The 23,924-nt window shown below is 45.6% G+C and overlaps 1 protein-coding gene across 1 annotated transcript; it reads right to left on the reverse strand.

Annotated features, from left to right (window-relative positions):
- Nucleotides 1–6,874: 6,874 nt before the first annotated feature.
- Nucleotides 6,875–22,305, reverse strand: mrps26 (mitochondrial ribosomal protein S26). Its single transcript, XM_038793183.1, has 4 exons — nucleotides 22,060–22,305; nucleotides 18,917–19,063; nucleotides 14,115–14,238; nucleotides 6,875–7,553 (listed from the first exon to the last, which is right to left on the reverse strand). The coding sequence occupies exons 1-4, from the start codon at nucleotides 22,260–22,262 to the stop codon at nucleotides 7,374–7,376; spliced, it is 654 nt and encodes a 217-aa protein (XP_038649111.1). The 5' UTR covers nucleotides 22,263–22,305; the 3' UTR covers nucleotides 6,875–7,373.
- Between the last annotated feature and the right edge of the window lie 1,619 nt (nucleotides 22,306–23,924).

Here is a 23,924-nt window from a genome sequence, read left to right on the forward strand (position 1 = left end):
CCAAAGCTGCCACGGGGAGAACGTACAGACTCCGCACAGTGACCCAAGCCGGGAATCGAACCCGGATCCCTGGCGCTGTGAAGCAACAATGCTAACCACTATGCTACTGTTTGTGCCTGAATACATTGAGTGGGCAAATGAATGGCAGATGCAGTATAATGTGGATAAATGCAAGGTTATCAAAAACAGGCAAGGTAGGAATGTAGATTATTATTTGAATGGCCATAGAATGAGAGAGGGGCATGCGCAATGAGACCTGAATTTCCTTCTACACCAGTCGCTGAAGGTAAGCATGCAGGTACAGCAGGCTGTAAAGAAAGCAAATGGCATGTTGGCCTTCAGAGTGAGAAGATTCGAGTGCAGGAGCAGGGATGTCTTGATGCAATTATATAGGGCTTTGGTGAGACCATATCTGGAATATTTTGTGCAATTTTGGTCTCCTTATTGGAGGATGTTCTTGCTTGATAAGATCATGGTTGACCTGATTATAACCGCAAGTCTGCATGCAGCCTACCCCCGATAACCACTGATCACTGTGTTACATCGCTCATTACAACTTGCCAACCAGAATATGACCCATTTATGCCTACTACTTTTTTTCCTGTCAGCAAGCCAATCTTTTATCCATGCCACATATTAACCCCTACACCATGAGCTTTTATTTTCTGCAATAACCTTTAAGTGGCACCACATCAAATGTTTTCTGGAGGTCCAAGTACAGACCATTCAAAGGTTTCCCTTTATCCACAGCATGTTACTTCTTCAAAGAACTCCAGTAAATTAGTTAAACATGATTTTCCTTTCACAAAACCATGTTGAATCTGCCTGATTATCTTGATTGATTTTTAAAAATTTGATTTATTGTCACATGTACCGAAGTACAGTGAGAAGTATTTTTCTGCAGCCGAGTGAACGTACACAGTAGACAAAAAGAATAATCAACAAAGAACATTTGCAGCACGGTAGCTTCACAGCACCAGAGTCCCAGGTTCGATTCCCCGCTGGGTCACTGTCTGTGCGGAGTCTGCATGTTCTCCCCGTGTCTGCGTGGGTTTCCGCCGGGTGCTCCGGTTTCCTCCCACAGTCCAAAGACCTGCAGGTTAGGTGGATTGCCCATGATAAATTGCCCTTAGTGACCAAAAAGGTTAGGAGGGGTTATTGGGTTACAGGGATGGGGTAGAAGTGAGGGCTTAGGTGGGTCGGTGCAGACTCGAAGGGCTGAATGGCCTCCTTCTCCACTGTATGTTCTATGTTCTATTGGCAAATGGTACATCAGCAAACAGTGATTAGTTACAGTGCGGAACAAGGGACCAAACAAAGCAAATACATGAGCTAGAGCAGCATTGGGCATCGTGAATAGTGTTCTTACAGGGAACATATCAGTCCGAGGGGAGTTGTTGAGGAGTCTTGTAGATGTAGGGAAGAAACTGTTCCTATTTCTGGATGTGCGGGTCTTCAGACTTCTGCCTGATGGAAGGGTCTGAAAGGGCAATGCCTGGGTGGGAGGGGCCTCTGATAATGATTGATTTTTTCCAAGAGCCTTACCAACAGCTTTAATAATAACTTCCAAAAATTTCCCAATAAAAGATATTACATTAACTGGCTTGTAGTTTCCTGCTTTCTGTCTCCCTTTTTGAATAAAGGAGTTACATTCACTATTTTCCAATCTAATTGAACCTTTCTAAATCTAGGGAATTTTGGAAAATGTGAAACATTTTTTTAGCTGATTAATCTCCTTCAGGGTTGGTTAAGTAAAGTTTGCAGCATAGTTGCTGATAGTACCTTGTCTAAGGTCACAGCTCTACACTTTTTGTGGGAACATAGGAAATAGAGGTAGGCCATTCAGCCCCTCAAGCTTGCCCCACCATTCAACTAAATCTTGGCTGGCCTTCCTGCCCATTATCTCTTGATGTCTTTCGTATCCAGAAATCTAGCGATTTTTGTCTTGAACGTGCCCAAGTGCTGAGCATCCACAGGCCCCTGGGTTAGAGAATTCCAAAGATTCACCACCCTCTGACTGAACAAATTCCTCCTTATCTCTATCCTAATTGGCTTACCTCCTATCAAGACTATGTACCCTGGCTCCAGACCACCTGCTCCAGCCAGATGAAACATCCTTTGTCTATCTACCCACAGGATTCCCCTCCTTGGGATTGCCCTACTCCCCCCCCCCCCCCCCCTCCCACAACACCCCTCCTTCCCTACCCATCCTAGTCAGGACTGTCCCCCATCTCCCCCCTAACTTTCACTGCCACCATCACCCAGCCCATTCCTCAAGGCCATATATGACCTGATACCCCCCCACCCCCGAAGACCCAACCCAACCTCCATGAGACCCCACCTCTCCCCAAGTTCGACCTGACACCGAACCCGAAGCCTCTCCTGACCTGACCCAATGCACCTCCCCACATAAGGCACAACCTGACCTGATCCCCCCCCCATCCAAAAGAAACCTAGCCCCTCTCCTAAATTCTACCCACTTATAAATTTAACTTCTTCCTGGCTTGTCAAGGATGTCTAAACCTGGCTGGTTCTTTAATTACTTAGTTTACGGAAGCTAGTGCCATGAAAAAGGGGGCGTGGCCTCCTTACATCCATCTACAGACAGGGTAGATGCAGGGAAGAGGTTACCAATGATAGGTGTGTCCAGAACCAGGGGTCACAGTCTGAGGATTCAGGGTTACCATTTCGGACAAGAGATAAGGAGACACTTCTTCACACAAAGAGTGGTGAGCCTGTGGAATTCATTACCACAGGAAGTAGTTGATGCTAAAAGTTTGAATATATTCAAGAGGTGGCTGGATATAGCACTTGGGGAGAATGGGATCAAAGGCTATGGAGAGAAAGCAGGATTAGGCTATTGAGTTGGATGATCAGCCATGATCGTGATGAATGGCCAAAAGGCCTCCTGCTACTATCTTCTATGTATCTATGTAACTGAACTGCCCTTGGCGTTAGGGCTGGGGGATACGCTGAACTGTCCGGATCTTACCCGGCCTGAGTCGGAAGGTCGGGTGAGCTAGGATCGAAATACAATTTGAATAAGGAGAAGCAGAGCGGCAATCTGACTCCAATAACCACACCACGGAACCTCAGGCCCGATGGAATAAATATTTCCAGATTTCATTCTATGACTGCCTGGGCATGTGCACGTGATAATGGGCTTCTCCACCGCAAGTCTGGAGGCCAAATCTCCGATCACCTCTGAAGCTTTTGGTTGTGGCCACAGAGGACCCAGTTTCCACGCGCTGTTGCGAGGATGGACAGCTGAGGACTTGACGATGGAGACCCTGTGTACTGATTGGGAGAGATTGACACAGTTGGCTCTCTTTTACTGATTACTCTCTGATGAAATGTATGTCTTTTTGGGGAGATGTTAAACCAAGGCTCTGCTTCAGTTCGTTCAAGTGGCTTAAAGGTGTAGGGGGGTGTTCTCCCCAGGAGCCTGGCTTACTTTCCTCAATCATCACCACATCTTAGCTCAGTTAGCAACACGCTCATCTCAGAGTCTTGAGGTTGTGGTACAAGTAGCGCCCCAGAGAGTCGAACGCATCCTCCAGGCTGACTGTTCCGTTGCTGGCGTGCTGCACTATCTTTTAGATGGGACGCTAATCTTAGGCCCTTATTTTGGATGGTACTCAAATTAAAATAGCAAAGGCTCTCCTTCGTGGTCTGGCCAATATTTATCCCATGCAAGATATTGGTGAGAGAGGATGTCCATGAAAGAATCTATTGGGCTAAAGTTTAAAAAGGACACTAAAAGTACCTTGACAAACCAGGACACCAAATAGTGAGAATGATAGAGAAACGCTTTTGCTGGGAAATTACAGAGGTGCAAAATTTGTGGCGTAGATATAATAGGAGAGTTAATTATCCTGATATGAATTATAATAATAATGTAAAGAGCTGAAGGTGATGAGTGTTTGAAGCGTGTTCAGGAGATCAGTATTTTTTAGATCCAACAATGAACGTTGCCTGATCAGGTTCCAGGAGGTGAAGTGGATCAAAAATGAGAAGGGGGACATTTAAGAAACAGTGATCATAGCATCATAAAGTTTAGACTAGCTATGGAAAAGAACAAAAATCAATCTAAAAGTAACAAAATTGTCATTGGAGGAAGGCCAATGGGAGGGGGGGGATAAATAAATCTGTAAATCATCAATAGTTTGCAGGCAAAATTGTAATGGTACACTGCTTCCTTTGGGTACTGTTGAGGTACATTGCCTTGAGGGGAAAGAAGGCCAACCAAAGCCCCAGCTACCCTAATGATGAAACAGAGAGCAAGATGAAGCAGAAAAAGGGTGCACTTGACTGATGTCTGGTTGATAACATAAGTGAGAATCAGACTGAATGTAGGAAGTTCAGAGGAGAAATGAAAATGTAAAGAAAGGCAAAGAGAATGTATACGAGACTGGCAGCTAACATAGCGGATCAAAAAGTCTTCTATGGGCACATAAATAAGGTAGCAAGAGGAGTGGTGGGGTCAACAAGGGACCACAAAGGCAATGTACGCATGGCAGCACTGCGGTATAAAATGAATTATTTGCATCTGCCTTTACCAAGGAAGAATACACTGCCAAATCTAATTCCTGGAAGAGCTAAATATTGATGCATAGAGGCTATTAGAAAGTCTATCTGTAATTAAAGTTGATGAGTCATAAGGACCACGTCGGATGTATCCGAAATGAAATGAAATGAAAAGGCAAGGAAGTTATGACAAACCTTTAGAAATCACAGAACACGGCTGAATTTAAGCATCGGGCAGTGGCGGATGGCTCCGTGGGTGCCTTTCCCACTGACCAGAGTGACCGGATCCTGAGGCAGATTCTGCACTTGGAACCTCATTAGTTATGCACAGCATGTTCCCCTTCTAGCCACTTGGCGGGCTGGCTTTTATTCGATTGCCCACCCTCAGTTGACAGTTTCAAAGGTCCAGGCGCTACATTTAAAAAACAGTCCAACACATTCATATCACTCTCTCCAGCCAACCTGTCTTCACCAGGATGTCAGCAACCCAGAGGGAAAAGGCTAGCATACTCAAGAGGTTTGTTGCTCGATTCAACCACCGTCCCCGTGAGCTCACAACCTGCAAGGCGCCCATGCCCCACTTGGAGCCCTGCCACCTCATCTGGAGTCTTTGTGCATCCTCTCCCAGTATACAATATACTATCCCTTTGACCCCCCCCCCCCCGTTTGTGAACTCTTCATACAGCTTGCCGGGGTCTAGCTTCCATGTCCCGCATTCCGTGATGTCCAGAAAAAAACTGCTGTATGGCACTGGGGGGTGCAAGGAAACACCTGTAACCTCCACCACCAGACACAGTGCTGATCTGAGACGTTGACACAGGCGAGTCCAGCAGCAGGGTAATATCGATAAAGACTAGCTCGGCATGGAGGTGGAGTTCAGGAACAGGTCTGCACTGACAGAGTGCTGCATCAGGAACAGCGCAGCACCATGGCAGTGTTACACTCGAGAGTTGGCATAAATGGTCTTTTCAAGCTGGCAGGATGCGACGAGTGGTGTGCTGCAGGGATCAGTTCTGGGGCCTCAACATTTTACAATTTATATCAATGACTTGGATGAAGGGACTGAAGGTGGTAAATTTGCTGTCGACACAAAGTAGGAAAGTAAATTGTAAAGAGGACATAATGATGGACACAGATAGATTAAGTGAGTGGGCAAATGTGAAATTGTCCAGGAAGAATTAAAAGAAGGTTAGTTATCTAAATGTTGAGACAGCTGAGCTCAAGAGGGCAGTGACCTAGTGCGTGAATCACAAAAGGCTATTATACAGGTAGAGAAAGTAATTGGGAAAGCTAATAGAATGTTATTGTTTATTGTATGGGGAACTGATTACAAATGTAAGGAGGTTATGCTTCAGTTGTACTGGGCATTGTTGAGACCACATCTGGCATATTGTAGATCAGTATTTAAGGAAAGATGTAAATGCATTGGAAGCAGTACAGAGGTTTACTAGACTAATACCAACAATGAGGAATATTTGAAGAGATTAGATTTTAATCCACTGGAGTTTAGAAGAGTAAGAGGCGACTTGATCGAACCTTTAAGATCCTAATTGGGTGGATGTGGCCTTGTGGGAGAATCTAGAATTAAGGGTCATTGTTTAAAAATATGGGGTCACCCATTTAAGATGGAGATGTGGAGAAGTTTTTTTCCCCCCAGAGGGTGGTGAGAGTTTGGAACTCTCTTCCTCAAAGGCAGTGGAAGCAGAGTCCTTGAATGTTTTTAAGGCAGAGGTGGATAGAATCTTGATTAACAAACGGCTGGGGTGGGAAGGTTATTGGGAACACGCAGGAATGTGGGGTTGAAATTGCAATCCGATCAGCCATTACCTTATTGGATGGCAGCGCAGGCTCAAGGGGCCGAGTGGCCTACTCTTGCTCCTGATACATATGTTGGTACATCTGTCACCCATTTTCAATGACTCTATGAGTCAACAACAATCGATCTGTTTCATTCTTGAAGACTTGAATGAATCTGACAGATGAAAATGAAAATCGCTTATTGTCACGAGTAGGCTTCAATGAAGTTACTGTGAAAAGCCCCTAGTCGCCACATTCCGGCGCCTGTCCGGGGAGGCTGGTACGGGAATTGAACCGTGCTGCTGGCCTGCTTGGTCTGCTTTAAAAGCCAGTGATTTAGCCCTGTGAGCCAATATCCCACCCACACTTAACTCCTTTATCGATTCATGCCATGTGTTAGCTAAGTAACATTATCACAATGCCACCACCTCCCACTGGAATGACATACTGAATGGAGACCCTTCTATTTGTAGCACAATTCAGCCTGGCCTTCATATTTATTTATACAAGGCTTTTTATGCGCTCTTTCCTTATTATAGATAATAGAATGTAACACAGCTATAATATTTATTGACACAATGTGAAACCTGACCTGATTGTGTTGTATTTATCGATGCAATTTAACTCCAGTCTTATTAAAGTCTACTTATTCCTACTTCACCCTTTATTATATTGTAAGGTGCAGAGCACATCACTCGGAGTTAACAGTGAATTGACTGACTTTGCACTGTGAAGAAATTCAGTGATATACACCCTGAAAACAGCAGTTATGAAGCAGTACACAATGGACGAATTCCATTTAGGACACTGCGCCCTACTCTTTGGACAAACGCGGGGTTTACCGTCTGTACTCTCTCCGATGTCTCATCGCAAATTAACGCCCCTGTTTTTCTGAAACTGTCCACTCTTGCTGCGATGAGAGTTCTCCTACCACAGCCAAGACAAACTAAACTACAAAGAGGTGTGCGCAGGTCAACCCGTTGATGGTTGGATTCCTGCCCAAAGGCTTGTGCCAACTCCCCGTCCCAGCCCCTTGGGTCAATGAGCCCTCACTCGGGAGGAGAGGGCATGGCGGTACCCGGCGGGTTCCGAACAGCTGACTGCTTCACGGTCCTCCTCATGAACCTGCCCTCCTTATCGATGGCAAAGTTGTAATTCTTCGGATTTTTGAGAGCTTCCTCTATTCGTTCATCCAAATTCTCCAGCGTGATGAAATTCTTCACTGCCTCCTGTAAATTAAAAGAAATTGAGAGAGAATGAACAAAGACATCCCTCTCAAGCAGATCAACACCCAAACGTGCATTTATATAGCACCTTTCACAACCCCAGGATGTTCCAAAGAACCAAATTGCCTGTGCTTTTAGTGAAATCAATTGGAGGATAAATGTTGGCCGAATTATTTCTTTGAAATAATGCGGCATTATTTTTTACCTTCCCCAAACCCCACTCTTCCCTCACCAGCTCCCCATGTCTCTCAGCCACTTCTTTCCCAGAGATCCACTGAATCGACACCCTATTTCAATTGTCAGTACAAGTAGGAGGATGTTGGATATTAAGATCATACTTTGTGAAAGTGGCCATTCACGGAATGTGGGCATCCCTCATTGTATTGGAACGGAGTGGCTTGCTGGGCCATTTCAGAGACAACCACATTGCTGGATTTTCCAGATTTTTAGTGAATTCATATTCCATCATCTGCCGTGGTGGGTTTCGATCCCAGGTTCCAAGAACGGGCGGCATGGTAGCACAGTGGTTAGCACAGCTCCAGGGTCCCAGGTTCGATTCCCGGCTTGGGTCACTGTCTCTGCAGAGTCTGCATGTTCTCCCTGTGTCTGCGTGGGTTTCCTCCGGGTGCTCCAGTTTCCTCCCACAGTCCAAAGATGTGCAGGTTAGGTGGATTGGCCATGCTGAATTGCCCCTTAGTGTCCAAAAAGTTTAGGTGGAGTTGCTGAGTTACAGGGATGGGGTGGTGGTGTGGGCTTAGGTAGGATGCTCTTTCCAAGGACCGATGCAGACTCGATGGGCAGAATGGCCTCCTGCTGCACTGTAAATTCTATTTTATGCTATGAACATTACCCTGGGTCTCTGGATTACTAGTCCTGCGAAAATATCACTACATCACCAGCTCCCCAAATTTAACATGTGACTATGGGCATTTAAAATGCAGCCAATATTTAGTTAAACATGTACAAGAGTGAGGGTAGTTCACAGTGAACCATGAAGTTTAAATATCTCATTGTGTGAGGATTGAGGAATATTGGGTCTCTGGACTGTTGGTCACAGAGTATCAAATTGAACAAAGGAGAACTCAAGCACAAGTTGGGGCAGAGATCAGAATGATTGACCACTGTCAAGTGTCATTGCATCATGATCTGGATCGCAGGAGTGTTCACCCTGCAGTCACGTGACTGAAACTAACTTTCCTGGGACTGGAGAGATCCAGCAGAGAAACATCTGAAACACTGGAAACATCTGAAATGGCTAAAGTACTGTACTTGTTCTAGTTCACCTGAGAACCAATCTCCTGGCTATTCATCTACAAGAGACTTTGCAGTTTCATGAGAATCTTTTGCTTCTAAAAGACCGTCGCCTGAACTGATGTACCAACTCAACTAAGACGACATCAGGCCTGCACTGACAGAGACAGATTTCCATTCCATTTTTATGGCTTGAACTTCTTCCATTGCTAATCTTTACATGTGCGACGGTGTGAGTGAGACGTGTGATTGGGGTGCTATGATTTAAACATCTGAGGCAAGGGCGTGATAATAAATTTATTTTTAAAAATTACCTAAAAAACCTGCTGCTAGAATTTATTTTAAATGAGGAGAAAATACTCTGAGGGTAAGGAAATAAACACATCTTGCTTGCAAACATGCCTATTACGGACTGGAAGGGATCACACAAGGGAACAAAATAACAATATCCATTTAAATTTTCCATCACTATTACCCTTAATCTCACCTAATTTCCCCCTCGTCCTTAACTCTCATAAACCTACCGTGCATTACAAAGTCATAATTGAGCTAAGAGTTCATGCTGATTAAAACAAGAGTGACATCCTATCTTTGTGAGGCCTCTTTCATGAGCATAGAACATTCCTCAGCACTTCACAAACAATGAAGTTTGCAGATGCATTGCAGCAACACATTAAGGCTTCTTCAGCAGCATCTTTCAAATCTGCAACCTCCAGCGCCTAGGTGAACAAGGGCACTAGACACAGGGAAACACCATGGCCTGAATTTTCTGTCTGTTTGGAGCATGCACTCTGCAGGACCAGAAGAGGGCGCAAAACACACTGGAATGCCATTTGACGCTGGCTGACCCATCAACAAGCAGCTAAGCCTGATTCGTGCACTGGGAAAGGCTCAGTAATGCTGGGGAGGGTGGATGCCAAGAAAAGGGAGGGCATGTGGGTTGGCGCTTCTAATGTGCTCCCTGCTGACCTGTAAAAAAAAACTACGATGGGAAACCTATGCAAAGTGTGTCGAGGTAGCACATTCAAACACAAAATTCAGTCCCTGACTCCTTTCTAAACTTTATTTCAGCCCTGATATTGTGTACTTGAACTGCCGGCTTGGGTCACTGTCCGTGCGGAGTCTGCACGTTCTCCCCGTGTCGACGTGGGTTTCCTCCGGGTGCTCCGGCTTCCACCCACAAGTCCCGAAAGACGTGCTTGTTCGGTATTCAGAATTCTGAATTCTCCCTCCATGTACCCGTAGTGTGGCGACTAGGGACTTTTCACAGTAACCTAGAATCATAGAATTTACAGTGCAGAAGGAGGCCATTCGGTCATTGAGTCTGCACCGGCTCTTGGAAAGAGCACCCTACCCAAGGTCCACACCTCCACCCTATCCCCATAACCCAGTAACCCCATCCAACACTAAGGGCAATTTTGGACACTCAGGGAAATTTAGCATGGCGAATCCACCTGACCTGCACATCTTTGGACTGTGGGAGGAAACCGGAGCACCCGGAAGAAACCCATGCACACACATGGAGACGTGCAGACTCCTCACAGACAGTGACCCAAGCCGGGAATCGAACCTGGGACCCTGGAGCTGTAAGCAATTGTGCTAACCACAATGCTATCGTGCTGCCCAAACCCTAACCCTAACTCTTCATTGCAGAGTTAATGTAAGCAGATTTGTGACAATAATAAAAATTATTAAAGATTATTATTATAACCTTCAAAACGATGTAGATAGATTGGTGGAGTGGGCGATAAAGTGGCAGATGGTATTTAACACAGAGAACTGTGAGGTCACGCATTTAAATCATGTAGAGTGTGATACTGAAAACAGGCCGAGGAGATACACAAGGGGCAGGAACAGAAACTGTCTCATGAAACCCTGGCCGGAATCGACATTGGCCATCTGCAAAAAGCACTCAAGTCAAAGCGTAAACCTGTTGTTGTGAAATGGACTTTGATTACCCACTCCAAGTCTCTGAATATGTAACAAACTTCCAGACACAGGTGATCAACTTTGCAGCAGGACGAAGGACAGACCAAAGAAGCCATCAGACTCGTTAATGAGCTGACGGCTGGTCAGGCAAGGGGAGTTTCAGAGGACAGTGGGTCTTGATTGAACCATCATCAATAAACAGGTGTATATTTTATTTCCCATTAACCAGTGGGTTTGGCTAGGACAATGGCCAGTGGTGGGCATATATATATATATATATATATATAAATTACTCAATCCAAGCTTCCCAGTATAAGAAAGCAGCATCGAACAGATCTTGAGCGAGAACCTGGGAGTTGCCCAGGCACAACCATCGCAAGAAGAAAGGGTTTCGAACCCAGAGAAGACATCAACATCGAGTGATCGAAGCCTGACGGCCTCCTTTACGAAGTATGGGTAAAACCCAAAGCTCAGGTGTGAGTCTGAGTCAGATTTTCCAGACCAATAGAATTGTGAATAAAATTGCGTTCAACTGTAAACCTGTTTTGTCCTTTGTTCATCTCGTAAATAAAGAGTAAAACTTTGAGTAAGTAAACTGGTCGAGTGAACCAGAGATTTTAAAGGTGCAACACGAGGTTGAACAGTTATAAGGAGTACACAATAAATGGGAATGTACTCAGAGGAGTAGATGAGGTGAGAGATCATGATGTACAAGTGCACAGATCCCTAAAGGCAGCAGTTCAAGTAGATAAGGTTGTTAAGAAAGCACATGGAATGCTCTCCTTCATTGGCAGAGATACTGAATGTAAAAGTAAGGATATAATGTTAGAATTGTATAAAACACTGGGGACGCCACAACTGGAGTATTATGTGCAGTTCTGGTCACCACATTACAGGAAGGACGTTATTGCCCTGGAGAGAATGCAGAGGAGGTTTACAAGAATGTTGCTGGAAAAGTGTAACTACGAAGAGAGATTGGATAGGTTGGGGTTATTTTCCTTGGAACAAAGAAGGCTGAGGGGTGAATTAATTGAGGTGTACAAAATTATGAGGGGAAGAGATAGGGTGGGCAGGATAAAATTGTTTCCCTTGGTGGATAATTCTAGAACCAGGGGACATAGATTCAAGATAAGTGGCAGAAGGTGCAGAGGGGACATGAGGAAGAATGTTTTTACGCAGAGGGTAGTGGGAGTAGGAATTCACTGCCCGAGTTAGTGGTGGAGGGAGAAACCCTAAACTCTCTTAAAACGTACCTGGATCTGCACCTTAAGTGCTGTAAACTACAGGGCTATGGACCGGGTGCAAGAAGGTGGGATTAGAAAGGGTACCTGGGTGTCCTAGGGTTGGCATGGACAAGATGGGCTGAAAGGTCTCCTTCTGTACTGTAACCTTTCTATGATTCTTTGAGTGGTTCTGTCTGCGATGAATATGCAAAATGCAAGCTACAGCAGAGTGCATGTTTATTTGTCAGTGTCAAGAGTTCCTGTGGCTATAACCCTCCTCCTAGTTGATGTTTTCCACAGCTTTCACCTCCACTACATTTGAGGGGGATGGATGAACAGGGAACAGCACTATCTGTAGTGGCTCCACTGGATTCATGATATTCCCCCATAGACTCCTCCAACTCTGGTATCTTGTGCTTCCTCCACCCCCTTTGGCCCACTATTGGTAGCCATGCCATCAGCTCTCTGGAACCCAAACTCTGGAATTCCTTCCCCAAAACTCTCTTCCTCCATCTCTCCTGCCTCCTTTAAGGCTATCTTTCAAATCTACCTCATTGACCAAGACATTCCCTCAAGGTCTCTGTTTTTAGAGCAGTGTTATTATTTTTTTCATTATGTTCCTATGAAATGGCTTGGGATGCTTTCTTATGTTGAAGGTGCAATGCTGTTATAACAAGATTGTTATGATGATAGTACAGCAAAGTAGGGCAGCAAACAGGGCCAAGAGCTGTAGGGAGCTTCTTCCATCCTGGGCTAATTGGCAAAGCAGCTCTGTTTGGAGAAGCACTGGTGGGTGAAATTCTGAAACCTCATTAATGCTTATTGATTGTATCATAAACACACACACACACACCATGAATGATTAATCAAAACAAACACTTTCAATGGTAAATGAGAAATCCATTCTTTCTGACAACAATCTGCCGTGAAGGAGAGTATTACAGTGTGAGCACACTGTTCTTTTAGCTCTGGAATCAGACTGCAAATCCAACCCAAGAGAGTATTAAAAATATTTTCCCTCCCTCCCTGGGATTCACCCTAGCTGGATAATGTCAGTGCAAATTCTGATAAGCAATAGTTACTGTGCATCAGAATGGGGAACAGAGTCATGTTTAGACAATCTTGCATGTCGTTGTCAAATAGACACTGGAAGATTCTGATGTGGCAAAAGGTGCGTTTGAGGCTACCTGTAAAGTAGGATGAATGAATCCCAAGGCTACATGTAATCCATGCTACACCTGACTTGAGTGTTTGATGGGTCAGTGTAGAGGGAGCTTTACCCTATTTCTCACCCTGTGCTGTACCTGTCCTGGGAGTGTTTGATGGGGACAGTGTAGAGGGAGCTTTACCCTGTATTTCGCCCCGTGCAGTACCTACCTGGAAGTGTTTGATGGGGACATTGTGGAGGGAGCTTTACTCTGCATCTCACCCCGTGCAGTACCTGCCCTGGGAGCGTTTGTTGGGGACAGTGTGGAGGGAGCTTTACTCTGTATCTAACCCCGTGCTGTACCTGTCCTGGGAGTGTTTGATGGGGACAGTGTGGAGGGAGCTTTACCCTGTATCTAACCCCGTGCAGTACCTGCCCTGGGAGTGTTTGATGGGGACATTGTGGAGGGAGCTTTACTCTGCATCTCACCCCGTGCAGTACCTGCCCTGGGAGCGTTTGATGGGGACAGTGTGGAGGGAGCTTTACTCTGTATCTAACCCCGTGCTGTACCTGTCCTGGGAGTGTTTGATGGGGACAGTGTAGAAGAGGGAGCTTTACCCTGTATCTAACACCGTGCAGTACCTGCCCTGGGAGTGTTTGATGGGGACAGTGTGGAGAGAGCTTTACTCTGCATCTCACCCCGTACAGTACCTGCCCTGGGAGTATTTGATGGGCACAGTGTGGAGGGAGCTTTACCCTGTATCTAACCCCGTGCTGTACCTGTCCTGGGAGTGTTTGATGGGGACAGTGTAGTGGGACCTGTACTCTGTATCTAACTCCATGCTGTGCCTGTCCTGGGAGTGTTCGACGCAGGTGTTGTCTGGCAGTGGTAGAAAGCTTTCCGCTCTCCATTCCCCTCAGATGGAAGAGAGGATGAACACAATTTTCCGAAACGGATAGGAGGTCTGAAAATAAAAGAGCAAAATATCTCTCCCGCCCACTCTCAATGCATACCTGTAGCTGCAGCACCTCCAGCTCCTTCTCCTTGAGGAACTCCTCCCGTTTCTTTTCTCTGTGGATGGCTGCCTTGAGTTTCTGCTCCTGCTCCTCTACTGCCTCTTGCCGGAGTCGCTCCTCCCTGTCACGCAACCCAAACAGAAAGTCACTAATTAAAATGAGCTTAGATGCTGAGTCGCCCCTTCTTCAGTCTTTGCATTTGTATATGGGGGATGTTTACCAGCCATTTAAGTACTTTTGAAATGCAGCCATTAGATTTCATACAACCAGCCCTTATTCTTCAAGGGGTAACCTGCTTGAGATTTTTAAAATCATGAACGATTTTTGAGAAGAGTAAATACTGTGGGAAACATCAAGACTAGAGGACAGACAGTCACCAAGAAGTTCTGAGTTTGGCTGCACTGGACTGCGCCTTTGAACTGCAGTGGCGTGCCATGGAGTTTGGTGACTAAGGATATTTAACATTTAAATTCAGGGTTAATTTCTATCTAAGTCTAGTCTCTAATTTCACAATAAACTAAAAGCTGGCCTTTTGGGTTGGAAGATGATGAGTTTTAGGCTAGCTTTAAAATTGGGCTGATGGATGCTCTGACCCGGTGAGTGTTTCTACTGTCCTTAATCTACCCTAAACTAGAGGGAGTAAAAGTGAAGGGAGTAATTTAAGGGCAAGTCATGGAAGCTCAGCCATGTGGAATGCTGCTCTTGCGCAATGTGGGAGGTCCAGTGTGACCACGTGTGCAGGAAGTGTCTCCAGCTGCAGTTACGTGAAATGCGTGTTTTGGTGCTGGAGTTGTCACTGGAATCACTGTGGGGTATCCGCAAGGGTGAGATCTTTGTGGATAGCATGAACAATGAGGTGGTCACACCGCAGTGCACAGGCAGAAAAGGAATGGGTGACCGCCAGACAGAGCAAAAGCACCGAGATGGTAGTGAAGGGTTCCCCTAGGTCCATCTCCCTCTCTCTCTAACAGGTTTTCCATTTTGGATACTGTTGAGGGAGGTAATTCCTCAGAGGAATGCAGCAAGAGTGTTTCAGCTGCGGGTGGGTGGAGTTGAAGAGGGGAGCAATATCGACATGCCACTGTATTGTCAAGGAAACAGATAGATGTTTCTGCAGCTACAAACGTGACACCAGAATGGTATGTTGCCTTCCTGGGTCAGGGATATCACTGAACGGTTGCAGGACATTCTGAAGGGAGAAATGAAATGAAATGAAATGAAATGAAAATCGCTTATTGTCACGAGTAGGCTTCAATGAAGTCACTGTGAAAAGCCCCTAGTCGCCACATTCCGGCGTCTGTCCGGGGAGGCTGGTACGAGGGCGAACAGTCAGAGGTGGTGCTCCACATCAGTACCAATGATGGAGATAAGAAGTGGGATGAGGTTCTGAAAGCCGAATATAGGGAGCCAGCAAATTAATTAAAACGCTGGAGCCCAAAAAGTATGAATTACTCCCAATGATGCGCGTCAGCGAGGGCAGTAATAGGAGAATAGAGCAGATGAATGCGTGCTGCAGAGTTGGTGTAGGAGGGAGGCATTTAGATTCCAGAGGCACTGTGGCTGATTCTGGGGAAGGCGAGACCTGGGCGGCCTGGACAGCCTGGGCGGGTTGCACCCCAGCAGGACCGGGACCAATATCCTCTCAAGGGCGAGAGCTTAATTTAAACGAAAGTTAAAGGGGGGGGATTGGAACCGGAGCGAGGAGACACAAGAGGAGTAAACAAAGACAGAAATAAAAGACCGAGAAACAAAAGTGGAATGCAGAAGAAATAAGGGTTATCAGTCATTGGGTCATGGTACAAAACAATGTAAGAATGTTAAAAAGACAGTCACCGTATCTAACTGCATGGAGCATTCACAATAAGGTAGCCGAATTAACAGCACAAATTGGTATATACGGATACAATATGTTTGTGATTAGGGAGATATGGCTGGACGGTGACCAAGGCTGGTAAATGAATATCGAAGGGTATTTAATATTTAGGGAGGTCAGGCAAAATAGGTTGGGTAGTGTGATAATTAAGGATGAAATCAGTATAATAATGAGAAAGGATGTTGGCTTAGAAAACTGAGACGTAGAATCTGTCTGGGTGGAGCCAAGAAGCAATAAGGGGTGGAAAGCATTAGTGGGAGTTGTCTATAGGCTTCCAAACAATTGTGGTAAGCTAAGGGATGACAGTAAAAACATTAGAGAAACATGTAACAAGGGTGTTATAGTAATCATGGGTGGCTTTAATCTACATATGGATTGGGAAAATCAAATTAGCAACAATGCTGGGCAGATGAATTCCTACAGTGTGAACAGGATGAGTTTTTTTAGGCCAGTGTGTCGAGGAACCAACAAGGGGAACATACCTAAATGAGAAAGGGGCTAATTAACAATCTTGTTGTGCGGGGTCCTTTAGGGAACAGTGATCATAACATGGCAGAAATCTTCATCAGGACGGAAAGTGAAGAAGTCCGATCTGAAACTAGGGTCCTAAATCTGAACAAAGGAAGTTACAAGTATATGAAATGTGAGATGGCCAAGATAAGATTGTGGAACTTCATTAAAAGGCATGATGGGGGGTCAGACAATGTCTGATATTTACAGAATTAAGGCATGTATTGAAACAGTTATACATTCCTTTCTGGTGCGAATACACATCAATAAAATTGACCCAACTATGGCTTACAAAATAAATTAAGGTTAGTATTAGATCCAAAGGGGAGTCATATGAAATTCCGAGAGAAAGTAGCAAAACTGAGGATTGAGAGCAGTTCAGAATTCAGCAAACGATGACCAAGAGATTGATTAAGAGGGGAACAACAGAGTACGAGGGTAAGTTTACAAGTAACATAAAAGTGGACTGTAAAAGCTTCTATGTGTATTAAAAAATTATCAGTGAAGACAAATGTAGGTCCCTTACAGTCTGAAATGGGAGAATTTATAATAGAGAACAAGGAAATGACAAAGCAATTAAACAACTACTTTAGTTGTTTTCACAAAAGACAAATAATTTCCCAGAAATGTTCTGGAACCAAAGGTCTAGTGAGAAGGAGGAATCAAAAGACATAAATTAGTATTACTGAAAAAAGATGCCGGAGAAATTAATGGGACTGAAAGCCTGCAGGTCCCCATGAATCTACACCTACATCCCGGGTACTAAAGGAGGTGGCCATGGAAATAGCGGATGCGTTGGTTGTCATCTTCCAAAATTCTGTAGATTCTGGAACAGTATCGGCAGATTGGAAGGTGACAAATGTAACCCCGCTATTACATTTGGAGAGAGGGGGAAAACAGAGAATTACAGATCAGTTAGCATAATATCAGTAGCAGAAAATGCGAGCCTATTACAAAGGCTGTGATAACAGGACACTTCGAAAATCTCATCAGGTTTGACAAAGTCAACATGGATTTATGAGAGGGTAATGAAATGAAAATCGCTTATTGTCACGAGCAGGCTTCAATGAAGTTACTGTGAAAAGCCCCTAGTCGCCACATTCCGGCGCCTGTTCGGGGAGGCTGGTACGGGAATCGAACCGTGCTGCTGGCCTGCTTGGTCTGCTTTAAAAGCCAGCGATTTAGCCAAGTGAGCTAAACCAGCCCCTAGTATTTGACAAATCTACTGGAGTTTTTTTGAGGATGTAACTAGTACAATAGATGAGGGTGAACCAGTGGATGTGGTGTATTTGCATTTTCAGTAAGCTTGTGACACACAAGAGGTTTGTGTACAATATTAAAGCACAAGGGATTGGGGGAAATATATTAGCATGGATTAAGAATCGGTTAGCAGACAGGAAACAGGGTAGTGGCTGGATCTCGGAGTTTGTGTAAAAGCAGTTAAGACAAAGGAATCGAAAAGGGGGTGGTGTAAAATTCTGGACTGGATTCACTGTTAAAAGTGGAGCAGAAGCTTGGGTTATCAGTCATTTGTAAAACCTGGACTGGAGTTCAGAATGCAAACCGCTAAGGAAAAGCATACCTGTGAGAGAAGAATTTAAGGTGTGTTTCTGGGAGTGGAATTTGAAAACTCTCATGTGATCATCATCTGGGGGGACAGACACTAACTTAATTTCAGAACCGAGTGCGTATATTTGACCACAGTCATCTTGTATGTTAATGAATGTGTTAATGAGACCATTATAGATGACGGTGTACTTTGTAATCTGTGTTAATCCAAAACCCATGTGGTGTATAGTATCATTATCCAACGTTTCATGTTTTTCTCGTTCTTAAAATTGTGACACTGTTCCTCCAAGTTTTATTAAACAACAAGTAACGGTTATGGTCTTTTGAGCCTGGGTTCCATTCTGGGATGTTCCCGCCCAGTTATAATAATAATAACCGCTTATTGTCACAAGTAGGCTTCAATAAAGTTACTGTGAAAAGCCCCTAGTCGTCACGTTCCAGTGCCTGTTCGGGGGGGGGGGGGGTTACGGGAATTGAACCAGCGCTGCTGGCCTTGTTCTGCATTGCAAGCCAGCTATTTAGCCCACTGTGCTAAACCTCACCCATATCAACTGAGTTTGTTACAACAGTGATATGCAAAGTCAGAGGAGTCAAGGATTTTTTTTGAGAAGTATGGTGACAATAACAGGAAGTGAGGGGTGACATCTTAAGAGCGAGAACCATTTTTTCAGCTACTTTGGGGCATAGGAGGGGAAGTTGAGTGATCAGTAGTTTAATAGAAATTGGATTGAGAAGAGGAGACTGGTGTCATACACAAGATAAATTAAGAAGAGGCACAAGGAGAGAAATAAGGGAAATAAATAGAGAAAGATGCTCGGGCCTGGGCTTTAAAGAAGGTGCGACTCACCGGATTTTTCGAAGTCTTTCATTCTCCAGATTATTGAAAGCCATCAATTTCTGATGTTCTTCAGCTTCTACCTTTGCTCGCTCTGCTGCTAGCGAGCCCACCTCCTCTTCATAACGCTTCCGTAACATTTCCTCCTTAAATTCGGCCCTTCAATTTCAGCGGTGGAAGAGAAAAAAAAATCAGATTTCGCTCACCTCACCTTTCAATTGGCCTAATTATCATAGCATCCCTACAGTGCAGGAGGCCATTCAACCCATCGAGTCTGCACCGACCCTTCAAAATAACTCTTCCCAGCTCCGCTCTCCCATCTACCCACCCTATCCTTGTAACTTAACCTACAATTCCCTGAGCACTAAGGAGCAATTTAACATGACCAATCCACCTAACCTGCTCATCTTTGGACTGTGGGAGGAAACTGGAGCACCCGGAGGAAACCGACACAGATACGGGAAGAATCACAAATTCCACACAGACAGTCACCCGAGGCTGGAACTGAACTCGGAACCCTGGAGCTGTGAGGCAATAGTGCTAACCACTGTGCCACTCTCAAAATCAAAACCCGCCACCATGTTGCAGGGGCTGAAGCCACTACTAAGGAATCCAAATGGCAAGTTTCCTATTGCCTGACATGATGAAAGAACTGTGCCAACCCGTGGTGCAGTTGGTAGCACCCTCACCTCGGAGTCAGAATGATGGTTAGGGGAAATCATAATCCCACTCCAGAGACCCGAGTGGAAAATCTAAACTGACACTCTTAGTGAGGGAATGAATAGTCCCTGAGGACCATAGGCTGCTTTCCCCTTTTGAGAGAGAGCTGACTGGTGGTGATTTTTCACAGTAACTTCATTGCAGTGTTAATGTAAGCCTACTTGTGACAATAAAGATTATTATTACTACAAAGGCCATTAATCTAAATCTGTGCCATTAATTCATTTATTTTATGCCACGTGCATTTAAGAGCTATCGATTTTGCCTTTTTACCAGTTTTTCCCCCTTTGACCCTATTTGCTGTGTTTTTTTATGTCTGTACACTCTGTCCCTTCCCATGACACTCTGGGTAATAGTAATAATCTTTTGTATTGTCTGTGAAAAGCTCCTAGTCGCCACCTGCCAGCGCTTATTCAGAATGTCCAAATTACCTCACAGCACGTCTTTCGGGACTAGTGGGAAGAAACGCGGAGCACCCAGAGGAAACCCACGCACACACAGCGAGAAAGTGCAGACTCCGCACTGACAGTGACCCAGCCGGGAATCGAACCTGGGACCCTGGCGCTGTGAAGCCACAGTGTTAACCACTGTGCTACCTTGCTGCCCTAGGTATCGTTATCTAAATAACTGACTTTTACTGCGGTTATATCCTTTTGCTTTGCAAGCCGACATATATCCTCTCCAGAACCATCCCCCCTCTATTTAGTTTACAGGCCTCTCTATTTGCCTAGTTATGCGGTTTGCAAGAACACTGGTCCCAGCACAGTTCAGACATAGGTCATTCCAACTGTGCAGCGCCTACTTTCCACAGTACTGATTCTAGTGGCCTATGAACCAAAACCCCATTTCTCACACACCAGTCTTATGAGCTACGTATTCATCTCTCTAATGTTATGTGCCCACTCTGCCAATTTGAACAAAGAAAAGTACAGCACAGGAACAGACCCTTCAGCCCTCCAAGTCTGTTCCAACCATGCTGCCCGTCTAAACTAAAATCTTCTACACTTCCGGGATTCGTATCCCTCTATTCCCATCCTATTCATGTATTTGTCAAGATGCCCCTTAAACGTCACTATTGTCCCTGCTTCCAACACCTCCTCTGGCAGCGAGTTCCAGGCACCCACTACCCTCTGTGTAAAAAAACTTGCCTCGTACATCTCCTCTAAACCTTGCCCCTTAAACCTATGCCCCCTAGTAATTGACCCTTCTACCCTGGGAAAAAGTCTCTGACTATCCACTCTGTCTATGCCCCTCATAATTTTGTAGACTTCTATCAGGTCAGCCCTCAACCTCCGTAATTCCAGTGAGAATAAACCGAGTGTATTCAACTTCTCATCATAGCTAATGCCCTCCATACCAGGCAACATCTTGGTAAATCTCTTCTGCACCCTCTCTAAAGACTCCACATCCTTCTGGTAGTGTGGCAACCAGAATTAACACTATACTCCAAGTGTGGCCTAACAAAGGTTCAATACAGCTGCAACATGACTTGCCAATTTTTATACCCAATGCCCCGGCCAATGAAGGCAAGCATGCCGTATGCCTTCTTAACTACCTTCTCCACTTGTGTTGCCCCTGTCAGTGACCTGTGGACCTGTAAACCTAGATCGCTCAGACTTTCAATACTCTTGAGGGTTCTACCATTCACTGTATATTCCCTACCTGCATTAGACCTTCCAAAATGCATTACCTCACATTTGACTGGATTAAACTCCATCTGCCATCTCTCCGCCTAAGTCTCCAAATGATCTAAATCCTGCTGTATCCTCTGACAGGCCTCATCGCTATCCGCAATTCCACCAACCTTTGTGTCGTCTGCAAACTTACTAATCAGACCAGTTATATTTTCCTCCAAATCGTTTATCTATACTACGAACAGCAAAGGTTCTAGCACTAAACCCTGCGGAACCTGGGCAGTTCGAATAATAACCCGAACATAGTAGCTTGGAAGTTATCTTGCTTAATTTACTGCCGAGCTCCTCAAACACTCTGTGTGGAATCTCTTTCCTCTTTTTACCTTTGTCATTGGTACCTACAAGGGCCACAACCACTGGATTCTCCCCCTCCCACTGCAAATTCCCATCCAGCCCTGAACAGATGTCCGAAAGCCTGGCAGGTCACCATCTGGACTCTGGCTCCTTGCTGCAGAACAGTGTCAATCCCCCTCACTACACTGCCTCAAATGAGCACTGCATTCTTATCCTGTACCCCAGTGCCACGGTCAGTCACCCTGCAGCCTCCACTCTCATCCAAACAAACTGAGAGAACCTCAAAGCTGTTGGACAATCGCAGAGACGGGCACTCCTGTCCTCTGGGTCCTCATGCCTGCCCCAGCTGAAGTCACTCCCTGTTCCCGTCCCAAATCAGAAGACCACTTATTGAAGCTTCTCTCTATTATTTGGGGATGTTTACCGCGCCCTCCCCCCGGTGCTGACCTGAGGGCCCCGATGATGGCCACCTGCTGCTGGTACCGCTCCTTCACCACCAGCAGCTCCGCGGGGTCGACCGGGGTGGGGACCCGCAGCCGATCGGCCTTGGACTTGGCCGGCGGGTCGGTGCGGGACTTGCGGCCCCGGGCGGGGATCCAGAGGCCGGGCCTGGGCCGGAGGAGGACAAGCGGCCGGCACTGAGCCCACATCCTGAACCCAGCGGCAATCAGCCTTTCACATGGGCGCCGCCATTTTACCGGAAACCACAAATACTTCCGCCGGTTAAAGGTCTTAAAGTGGTATCCCCCTCCTCCTCACCGGGGAAGCCAAATTTCACCCTGACTTCCAACTGCAGAGCAACGTGGGGGTGTGACTTTCGTTGTCTGAGGATGGTAGCAGATGTTATTTTAAAAGCAGCACTTTGATTCAATTATTGTTGATTTAAAGCTGTATACGTTTATAGTGTAAACCATCAAAAGGAAGACCTGCATTTATAAAGCGCTTTTCACTACGTCAGGTGGTCTGAAAGTACTTCACAGTCAATGGAATACATTTTTACTTATAATCACTCTTGTAATGTAGGAAACATAGCAGCCAATATATACACAGCAAGCTCCCACAAACAATAATGTGGTAATGACCAGATAATGTTTCTGGTGATGTGTAGTGAGGAATAAATAATGGTCTGGAAATTGGAGAGAACTCCCCTACTCCTAGTTGAATTTGTGGACGGAGCTTTTCCATCTGCCTGATGGGACAGTGAGGACCATTGATTTAGCAAGTCATCTGAAAGACAGCATCTTTGACAGTGCAGCACTCTCCCAGTACTGCTCTGGGAATATCATCCTTCATTTTATGCTCAAGTCTGTGGGTTAGGTTTTTTTTGAGCTGATGAAGTTTCTTTGGGGTTTCTGAGACAAGGGTGCCTCTCACGAAGTAACACCTGACACAAATGCAGCATTACTCAGCGATGATGGAATGTGGAAATGTTTTCTATGTTTCCATGTTTACCAGACCGATTCCTGGGATGGCAGGACTGACGTACATGGAGAGATTGAATTGGTTAGGAGTGTATTTGATGGAGTTCAGAAGAATGAGGGGCGGTCTCAGAGAAACCTATAAAATCCTAACAGGACTGGACAGTGTAGATGTAGGAAGGATGTTCTGATGTTGGGTGTGTCCAGAACCAAGGGTCACAGTCTGAGGATACGGGGTAGGCCATTTAGGACAGAGATGAGGAGAAATATCTTCTCCCAGAGAGTGGTGAGCCTGTGGAATTTGTTACTACAGGAAGTAGTTGAGTCCAAAACATTGTATGGTTTCAAGAAGCAGTTAGATAGAGCAATGAGGGCGAAGGGGAACTTGTAGAACTCCATCTACAAGTTTGCTGACAATACGACCATAGTGGGCCGGATATCGAATAACAACGAGTCAGGGTACAGGAGGGAGATTGAGAACCTAGTGGAGTGGTGCAGCAACAACAATCTCTCCCTCAATGTCAGGAAAACTAAAGAGCTGGGGCGGGATTCTCCGGGAATCGGCACGATGGCCCGACGCCAAAAACGGTGCGAAACACTCCGGCGTCGGGCCACCCGGAATGTTGCGAATTCTCCGGCCGGGAATGGGCTAGCAGCGGCGTGATGCCATTTTTGACGGCGTCACCCGGCAAGGCCACGTGCGGCATCGCAGCACAAAAGATGACCACCCCCTCAGATACCCGGCAAAATGGCTGACTGCCGCGTAGCTCCGAGGTTGCAGGAGCGCGACATCGAGGTGCTCCTGGACGTAGTGGAGCAGAGGAGGGAGGCCTTGTACCCCGGACATGGCCGCAGGGTCGCACCATGCCACAGCCGGCGCCTGTGGAGGGAGGT

This window comes from Scyliorhinus canicula, chromosome 3 (genome assembly GCF_902713615.1).
Source record: "Scyliorhinus canicula chromosome 3, sScyCan1.1, whole genome shotgun sequence".
Lineage (NCBI taxonomy): Eukaryota > Metazoa > Chordata > Chondrichthyes > Carcharhiniformes > Scyliorhinidae > Scyliorhinus > Scyliorhinus canicula.